Source organism: Monodon monoceros, unplaced genomic scaffold, assembly GCF_005190385.1.
Source record: "Monodon monoceros isolate NGI ecotype Baffin Bay Population unplaced genomic scaffold, NGI_Narwhal_1 Super_Scaffold_19, whole genome shotgun sequence".
In the NCBI taxonomy this organism is placed as follows: domain Eukaryota; kingdom Metazoa; phylum Chordata; class Mammalia; order Artiodactyla; family Monodontidae; genus Monodon; species Monodon monoceros.
In genome coordinates this window covers 8536299-8546406 of record NW_021703775.1, presented here as the reverse complement: position 1 = coordinate 8546406, position 10108 = coordinate 8536299, and the positions used below count along the sequence as shown (strand labels likewise).

Here is a 10108-nt window from a genome sequence, read left to right as displayed (position 1 = left end):
AGAGATTCAGAGAGGTTAAGCTACTTGGCCAAGGTCACAGAGCTAATAAAGAAGACACTGGATTCAAACCCAGCTGCTTAGATTTGTCTAAAGTGCTATGAGAAAACACAATGGGGGAACAAATAACTCTCCACCCTGGGAGGCAGGTGTCAGGACTGGTCCTAAAATCCCTAAAGGGAAAAAGCAGAGAGGCCTTTGGTAAAACAGCAAAGAATAAGTCGTCGTTGGAAAGCCAAGGGCGAGGGCAGCAGAGGCAGGATTTAAAGACTTGTCGGGGTATTCGGCCTTCATTCTCTAGGAGAGGGGGAGTCCCTGAAGGTTTGTAAGCAGGGAAGAGGTGGACAGGGAGGGAGAGGTGGAGGACGCTTGGAGGGGAAAGATGGTGAGTTTGGATAACTTGATTCTGCAGTCCCTAAAGAACCACGAGGTGCTGACGGGGGTGGGCAGCTTAGTTGGAGAGAGTGGGCTGGGAGCGGGAAGAGGGCTCCAGTGGGGCTTGAGTCAAGGAAGTGGCAGCTGAGATCCAGCCTCCAGCAGAAGGAGAAGAGCCAAGAAGAGAGGCTGAAAGGCAGCCTTGAAGTTTAGTTTTGGGGAGGCAAGGAGGAGGCGGTTCACATTGGGAAGGCATCTAAGAAAACGAGGCTGTAAAAGGAGTCTGGGGCTTGGCAAATAGGAGGACAGAATTTCAGGGCACAGTGTGGTCAGAAGGCCGGCTGGGTGAGACCACGTGTAAGTGGTTGCTGAAGATGTAGACTCAGGGAGGGAGCAACTCTTGCAAGAAGTCTGGAACGAGAAGACAGATTGAGGACAGAGAGGTGCTGTGCGGAGGAAAGACTCATGTCTCAGCATGCTTGAAGGCCAGGAGAAGGTGCCTGATGCAGGGACAGGAGGAAGAGCCCGGCAGGTGAAGGAGCAGCTCTGGGGAGGGGAGACCCAGTTCCTCCAAGACCAGAGAGAAGGAAGGAAGGGAGGGGAAGAGGAGGGTCAAAGAGGTAGAGGAGGGAAGGGAGGCTGAGTAAAATACAAGTGGGTAGGGCTAGGGCTTAGGAACAGTGCGCAAGGGCTTCCCTGGTGGCACAGTGGTTAAGAATCCGCCTGCCAATGCAGGGGACACGGGTTCCAGCCCCGGTCTGGGAAGATCCCACATGCCTCAGAGCAACTAAGCCTGTGCGCCACAACTACTGAGCCTGCACTCTAGAGCCTGCGAGCCACAACTATTGAGCACACGTGCCACAACTACTGAAGCCCGCGTGCCTAGAGCACCGTGCTCCACGACAAAAGAAGCCACGGCAATGAGAAGCCCGCGCGCCGCAACTAGAGAAAGCCCGCGCGCAGCAACAAAGACCCAACACAGCCAAAAATAAATCAATAAAAAGAAAGAAAGAAAGAACAGTGAGCAAAAGAACTGCCAAGTGGGCTTCCCTCGTGGTGCAGTGGTTGAGAGTCCGCCTGCCGATGCAGGGGACACGGGTTCGTGCCCCGGTCCGGGAAGATCCCACGTGCCGCGGAGCGGCTGGGCCCGTGAGCCATGGCCGCTGAGCCTGCGCGTCCGGAGCCTGTGCTCCGCAACGGGAGAGGCCACAACAGTGAGAGGCCTACGTACCGCAAAAAAAAAAAAAAAAAAAAAAGAACTGACAAGCTCCCAATAACAATGGCTCAGCCAAGGGCAACAGTCACGAGCCTGTCATAGTGTGTGACGTTCTCCAGCAGTGCTAGCCACCTTGGAAGCAGGAAAGCAGAAAAAACACGGTTGGGTAAATTTAGTGCTGAGATCAGTGGGCAAGGGAGCAAGGAGCTGAAAACGTCGGTGACAGTGTGGTTGAGCCACCTGAGCAGGGATTGTCCAGCCGGAGAATCATGCTGGTCACTCCCTGCCTGGTCCCTCAGGTCCACCCTCCACCCCTCTCCCTGCTCTCTCTGCTTGGGGGGGCACTAACCTCCATGGCCCACATCCAGGGACTCCCTTGTCCTCTCGTTGCCAGCCAGGCAGCGAGGAGGGTGGGAGGAGAGAGAGGCTGGGGAAGCAGGGGCCCTTCCCGCGCCCGCCAGGCTCTGGCCCGGGCACAGCGCCCCCTGCTGCTACAGTGGTCACCACGTGCCAACACTGCCTGGCCCAGGTGGTCAGAGCATCCCACCATGGCCGTCCCTGGTCCTCACCATCCGCTGGGGCTCCCCAAACCCTGTGCACCCTCTGCAAACAGTCCTCTTCTAACCTCTTCCATGCAGTGCAGTGGGGCCCCAACTGACTTGGGAACAACAGATCTTGGCCCAGAGGGAGGGGGAAGGAAGAAGTGGATGTAGAGGAAGAGAGGAATACTAGGACTTCCCAGGTGGGGCTCAGGTTCCTCCTTGAAAGAATAAACAGAACTCTACAGGGCTGGGCAGGGGGATCAGTGGGCGAGAGAAGGGTCCTGGGAGGAGAAGGAAGGGCGGCAATTCACCTTTCTCGTGCGTGAGGTGTCCTGTACTGCCCCCTGGTTCACCAGACTGCTTTCATTTCACACACACACACACACACACACTGCAAATAAGAAGCCCCCTCGGATCCCTCTGAGCCCCAGCCCGGGCCAGGCCCCATGCTGACACGGCGCCAGGTGAGCCATTTGTGGTTTGCAGCATCTCCACAAAAACATTCGGTTTGTTCTGACCTGGCTTTTCCACCAGAGGGTCAGCCCCTGGGTCACGTGATCCTCAGCCCCCGGGCCACATGATCCTCAGCCCCCGCTAGGAGGCGCCGGGGCTCCGAGCTGTCCCTGAATGCTGCAGGATGGGGCCAGGCCTCACTCGGCAACTGTCTCCCTCACCCCTTGTTATAATTAAAAACTGGTCCTGCATCTGCTTTTGTAAGAGGTGGGGCCTCTGTGATCCAGTCAGAGCTGCTCTTTCTGGCAACAGAAATGCAGATTAAGTCCTTTTCTTGACCCCATTCCTTCAAGCTTGTGTGAACTTGGCCCAAGTGAAGAACAACCTCCCCCCTTCCAATTTCTCGTGATAGATTCAAGGCAGAAGCCACATTTGACTCACTCTTGAATAGTGACCAGCCTTGGCCCATGGAAAGGAATTGATATAACTTCCCTAACATTGAGTCTCTGCAAATCAATGAAACAATCTCCCAAAATAATATGAATAGCCAATTTTAAAAATGTTTATTTCATTTCTGAATAGATAATACATTCACACAGTTAAAACAAGACCCCCAAAGGGTATAAGAGGCCTGCAGGGAACAGTCTCACTCCATCCCGTCCTCAAGGGCCCAGTTCCCTCCCCCACCCAACATGGACACAGAGGTAACTACTTGTACTGGTTTCCTGTGTATCCTTCCAGAGTTCCTTTAGGTAAATACACGCAACTATGAATGTATTGAATAGACAGTTTTAAAAAAAATACTCATTAATGATTTAATTTTTTTTATTGAAGTATAGTTGCTGTACAATATTTTATAAGTTACAGGTGTACAATATAGTGATTCACAATTTTTAAAGGTTATACGCCATTTATAGTTATTATAAAATATTGGCTATAGTCCCCATGTTGTACAATATATCCTTACATGTTATTATATAAAAACATAATAGTTTGTACCTCTTAATCCCCTCCCCCTATCTTGCCCCTCCCTCCTTCCCCCCGCCACTGGTAAGCACTAGCTTGCTCTCTATATCTGTGAGTCTGCTTCTTTTTTGTTATATTCACTAGTTAGCTGTAGTTTTTAGATTACACATGTAAGTGATATCATACAGTCTGTCTGACTTGTTTCACTTAGCATAATGCCCTCCAAGTCCATCCATGTTGCTGCAAGTGGCAAAATTTCATTCTTTTTTATGGCTGAGTCATATTCCGTTGTATGTTATGTGTGTGTGTATCTATGTATCTATCTATATATATATATCACATCTTCTCTATCCATTCATCTGTTGATGGACACTTAGGCTGCTTCCAGATTTTGGCAATTATAAATAATGCTGCTATGAACATTGCCGTGCATGTATCTTTTCAAGTTAGTGTTTTTGTTTTTTTCTGATATATACCCAGGAGTGGAACTGCTGGGTCATATGGTAGTTTTGAATAGACAATTTTTAAGCCAGCATTAACTAAGCGCTTACAATGTGTTAGGCATGGTTCTGAGCACTTTGTGTTAACTCGTTTAGTCCTCAAAACAGCTCCAGAGGTAGGTGGTATGCCCGTTTGAAAGAAAATGAAACTGAGCCCAGCAGTTCACAGCCGAGGAAATGCAAATAATCAATAAACTTATGAAATGAAGGTCAGCTGCCTTAGAGTTCAGGGAACTTAAATACGAACTCCAACAGCATTTTTTTAAAAAAATTAATTTATTTTATTTTTGGCTGCGTTGGGTTTTCGTTGCTGTGTGCGCGCTTTCTCTAGTTGCGGCGAGCGGGGGCTACTCTTCCTTGTGGTGGCTTCTCTTGTTGTGGAGCACGGGCTCTAGGCGCGTGAGCTTCAGTAGTTGTGGTACATGGGCTCAGTAGTCGTCGCTCGCGGGCTCTAGAGCGCAGGCTTAGTAGCTGTGGCGCACAGGCTCAGTTGCTCCGCGGCATGTGGGATCTTCCTGGACCAGGCCTCAAACCCATGTCGCCTGCGTTGGCAGGCAGATTCTTAACCACTGTGCCACCAGGGAAGGCCCTCCAACAGCATCTTATTTTCCACCATCAGTGGGCAGACTTGGCAAAATGTGGGTAACCCTCACATGTGGAGGTGGGAACCAGCACTCACGTGCCCTGCTGGTGGGAGCATGAACTGCTTCAAACTTTTGGGAAAACAGTCTGGCAGAATTTTTTTTTTTAATGACGTTGTAGATTTTTAAATTATTAATATTTTGCCGTATTTTCTGCAGAGCTTTCTTTAAAAACAAAAAAAGCTTTACAGACACTATCAAAACTCTCTTGACTCTTGGGGACTTACCTGGCTGTCCAGTGGTTAAGACTCCACCCTTCCATTGCAGGGGGCGCACCACATACCACACGGTGTGGCCACGAAAAAAAAAAAAGCTCTCTTGACCTGGTTGGAAGGCTCATAGATTTGTTCTTACCCTGTATAGAAATTTTTGCACTGTTTTTTATATTATATATTGCAATAAAATTTTTTTTGTTTTTTTGGGTAGAATTTATTGTTATATTTGATGTACACATCCTTTGACCATATTCCTCATAAATGAAGACTCCAGAATATAAGGCTATATGTACTGCAGATGTGCATCCCAGCATTGACAGGCAAAAAACTAGAAACCATCTGAATATTCATCAAGAGGAAAATGGTTGGGTAAATTCGTAGGTAGTACTTTCACAGTAGGGAATATTATGCAGCAACTACATAAAATGAGTCAGATCTCTATGTATCGATTTGTGATGCCCACAAAATATTTTTAAGTGAAAAAAGAAATTTACTCATAATTTGTATAATAGTGATATATTTTTCTATTCATTTACATTTCTGTATATTTTTAAGAAACATCGCAATATGTGTATTTGTTGAATATGACTGTAGGAGAATGGAGTAGTGATTCTCAATCGGGGCAATTTTGCCCTCCAGGGGACATATGGTAATGACTGAAGACATTTTTGGTTGTCACCACTGGGGAGTGCTAATGGCACAGACGCTGAACATCCTGCAATGCACACGGGAAAGCACCTCCCCGCCCCAACACCCTGAAAGTAATTTTCCAGCCCCAAATGTCAATAGCACTAAACTTGAGAAACCCGAGCAGAGAAAAAGGAAGAAAAAGGATGAACATGAACTGTCAACAATCAACTTTTTCCTTAAACATATATGTTGTTTGATTTATTACAATGAGCGTTTATTTTGACCACTATAGGAATTTTCCTATAAAAGTAAAAAATAACACTCAATAAAATTTTATTATTTTGGCAAAGACAATGGAGTAGGAAGGAATGGGAGGCCGTTCCGCAAGCCAATCTGTTTCTCAAGGAGACATTTGAGGGCAGGGGTGTAAGCGGAGGGTGGTGAGAGCTCGAGGAAGCCAGGGGCGGGACCTGTGGGGATGCCCTGGAGCCTGGCCCCGACTTTGGAGCTCACAGCTTAGAAAGAATAAGCCTAGGGCTTTTGTGAGCTAAACAAAGACCTGCAAAAAACATCCTATGATTAGGCAAGCCTACTGTGAGAGGGAGAAACAAGCCTCAACTCTATTTCCATTTTATAGCCTGGAATAAACCATCTTATGGTCAGGCAGGAGGGAACCATAACACGTCAGAACAGAATCTCTCCCTGGTCCGCTGAGGGTTGGGTTAGCAGGTGTTTCTTGGCAAACAGTGCTCAATTATGATGGGAAAACTAAACAGCATGCTCTGTTGCAGTCCTCATCAGTCTTTAACATGCTAGTGTCTTCATCTCCAAAAGGGTGGTTATCAAATGCAGAACTTGCCTATCTTGACCAAGTCCTTTTTACTGAGAGCATATCCGGAGACCAGGAGTCCATGGGATATACTTTGGGAAATACTAATCTAGTCTAATCATAATTTTACTGATGAGGAAATGGTGGCCAAAACAAAAAGTGACTTGCTGAGTTGGCTGGCGGGGTTCCATCCCAGAACACCTATTTTCCAGACCAATGCTTTTTTCTCCCTCCAGCATTAAACATCTAACCATAGGTACAAATCAACTATAGATTCTTGGGGAACATTCCTAGGATTTAAGGGAATTTTTTCCCAATTTAATTTGGAAGGGGTGCAGTGGAGGTAAGGAAGAAGGGATTAACAGCAGAAGCCATTAAAAGCAAAACACACCCTTAAAGAGGATCAAGACATCTTTGGCCTTAGAGATGATTTTTTTTTTTTCTTGATGGAGGGTCACCCACGAAGACCAGCTGTGCTCATGTGAAGAAATGCTCCATCAGGTCCTTTTGAAAATATAACCCCCACGGGACAGGTGGGAACACCTGGGACTTCAACCCTCCCCAATTTACCTCAAATTGACCTCATTGGGCCAGGAGAAGCCCTACAAAACTGATTCTGTATATTCTCTCCAAAACATAAATTTACTAAAACTTACTTGATCCTATTATATGCCGGGCCTCTGCAAGGCAGTGAGAATTCAAAGGTGAATAGTGCATAATTCCTGCTCTGAAGGGGTTTTCTATCCGGTAGGGAAACCGATACTGCATGCAGCCAGACTGTGACAGGGCTATACTGACAATGGGAACTAGGGCCTAGGAGCCCATGGCAGGCAGTGTTTACAAAGCCCACCCTAAGAAACTTGCACATCTTAGCTTGTGGGCAATGGGGGAGCTACGGAAGATGTTTTCAGTTTTAAACGCAGAACTCCCGTCCCAGTACGTTCTGGGACTCCATTTTCCATTATCAACTCCGCTTCCTGCTTCCCCTCCCTTAACCTCTTCTGAGTTAACAGCCTCCCAGTAGCCACCCCTTTACCCCACATCACCAAGGTCTTTGGTCCTGGGAGGGGCCCACAATCTGGCCCTACCTTCCTCCCCCTCCCCAGCCTCGCCTCAGGCCTGGACCTCATCACCTCAAAACCACTGTAACAGGAAACTGATGCTAGGACTGCGGGCAGGTCCTTCCCAAGTTCTTGTAGGCTGGGCCACAAGTTTGCAGTGGCTCACACGCTGCCAGGAGGACCAGCATCACAATTAGCATGCATCACAACTGACACAGTGGCCTCTGGGAGTCCACTCGTAAATCTGGACAGTTTGGTGTGCGGCAGGTATCCTGACAGGCACTGGCTTCACGTCTTGCATCAGCTGCCTGAGCACCACTATCATGCAAGAAGCACAGGAACTCGTGTGGTTGACCCGTTCCAGGGACGAGGGCCCTGAGGCCCACAGACGCAAAACGAGTTGCACCCAATCCCAGCGTTACTAAACGTCAGTGTCGCCAGAAGCCTACAATTGAGACCCTGACCGCCTCTACGCCTTCCCGGCTGCACGGCGGACACAATGAAGCAGAGCTACGCATGCGCAGCCTGTCCCGCGGCCCCGCCCCCCGGCCGAGTCAGGTTAGTGGGGCGGGCTCCAGGCCGGAAGGAAGCGGAAGGTGGACACGGAGGGGAAAGAAGCCCTCCCCCGGAAGTCCCTTCTGCCTCCGGAGCCTGCTCCCGGAAGTGCTGGTGTTTGTAGCTGGCGTGATGGCTTCAAGGTTACTCCGCGGAGCTGGAGTGCTGGCCGCGCAGGCCCTGAGGGCCCGCGGTCCCAGTGGAGTCTCCGTGGTGCGCTCTATGGCGTCTGGAGGTACTTGGCCTGCAGGGAGCGCCGGGGACCAGCGCCGTTGCCCTCCCGGGGTGGTGTTAAGGCAGCAAGGAGCGGGGGGTTGAGGCCGTTCAGCTCCGCCGGGCACCAGTGACCGCCCCAACGGACCCGAGAACCTCAGACTCCGCGGGCGTCTCCCCGTTGTTCTCGGCCGCCGCTGCTACTGACCACCATACTGACCCCTCTGCGAAAAAATCCTAAATGGAGACGCCGGGTGACCTTGGTGGGCAGGGGTTACATCCGGGACGTGGGGGGGGGGCTAAGCCGCCCTTCAGGCCCGCGCCCGCCTCAAGGCCGATGCACTCCCCTAGGACTCTGGTTGACCTGGTTTTAGAAAAAATGTGGCGAAAAATGGGCTTCCATGGTCGAAGGAAGAAAGGATCACCCCGTGTACCACTTTTGGGTATCGTGACTCTGGTCCTTAGGGGTCAGTGGCTATGGGTAACCTCTAGGAGCCTGTGGACCCACTAAAAGTATGCAGAGGTGTCCATATGTGCATTTTCCTTGATGATCATTTCGGGCGACATCATAATTCACGTGTTTTCCTTTAGGTGGTGTTCCTACCGACGATGAGCAGGCCACCGGGCTGGAGAGGGAGGTCATGCTGGCTGCACGCAAGGGACTGGTGAGGAGAACCTTGTGTCTTCTTGGGAGCTCATGGCCTTGGATGGAGTCAGAGCGGCCTCCTCTCTGGGAGCCTTCCATCCAGGAAACCTGGCTTGTGGGAACAGTACTGCTAGCCCCTAGAGGGTAGGGGTCATTTGGCATAACGGACCCTTCATTTGTTTTTCAGGACCCGTATAATATGCTCGCCCCAAAGGCAGCCTCAGGTACCAAGGAAGACCCTAATTTAGTCCCCTCCGTCACCAATAAGCGGATAGTGGGCTGCATCTGTAAGTACCTCACCACTGTTTTCTTGTCCATTTGTTTAATATTTGTTTAATATACAGGATGTCTGTCAGCTGCTTCACCTCTGTTGTTGTGTGTGAGTGTAGGTGTATAAAGAAGATGTGTGTGTAAATAAGTTGTTCTAAGGGTCTTGGCCCTCAGGCCTCTCTGCCCGAGTAGGTCATCCTTAATGGTAAAGAGGCCTGGAACATCAATAATACTGGCTCATTGGAGAGGCAGTGTGAAGGAGTATTCATCTACAAAATATTTATTGTACTTTCTCTTTGCCACACGCCATGTTAGGCACTAGGGGTACATACCACGATGGACCCAGCTTTGGGGTTCTACATAGGCAGGGAACTGTGAGAACCTGTGGTGACTCTGATAAGAGATCAGCTTACTTACAGGTAAACTTGGCCTCAGTTTCTTCATCTGAAAAATGGGGAGAGAGCTTGAACTGATCTCTTAAGGTGTCAGCCATAACTCTGTGTCTCAGAGGTGTCTGAGGAAGAGAGGTTAACGTTGAAAAAGTCCCTTCTAGGCTGGATGGCCTTCAGCCACCTTTTTTCTTTCAGGTGAAGAAGACAACAGTGCTGTCATCTGGTTCTGGCTGCATAAGGGCGAGGCCCAGCGATGCCCTAGCTGTGGAACCCATTACAAGCTGGTGCCCCACCAGCTGGCCCACTGAGCCCCTGCACTAACTCGCTCAAAATGTGATGTAAAGTTTCTTCTTTCCAGTAAAGACTAGCCATTACATTGGCTTCTCCTCCTGTAGTTGGCTGGTCTTATTTCTTTCCTGTGTTTTTTGGGAAGGAATGGCTGATTATGTTGGGAATAGCTATCTGTTAATACTAGCTTGCCATCCACTTGCTTTTGAACACCGAGATTGCCAGTTCCCTAATGCAGTGGTAGCTACCACCTGGCATGGGGAAAATGGGCTGTGGAGTCAGGCCGACTGGACTTGTAATACTGGCTCCATCATCTAGC

The 10108-nt window shown here is 49.4% G+C and overlaps 1 protein-coding gene across 1 annotated transcript; it reads left to right on the top strand.

The window, feature by feature from the left end:
• The first annotated feature begins 8029 nt into the window (after positions 1 to 8029).
• On the top strand, positions 8030 to 9891 carry LOC114900708 (cytochrome c oxidase subunit 5B, mitochondrial). Its single transcript, XM_029232078.1, has 4 exons — positions 8030 to 8215; positions 8785 to 8858; positions 9027 to 9126; positions 9697 to 9891. The coding sequence occupies exons 1-4, from the start codon at positions 8113 to 8115 to the stop codon at positions 9807 to 9809; spliced, it is 390 nt and encodes a 129-aa protein (XP_029087911.1). The 5' UTR covers positions 8030 to 8112; the 3' UTR covers positions 9810 to 9891.
• Positions 9892 to 10108: the final 217 nt, after the last annotated feature.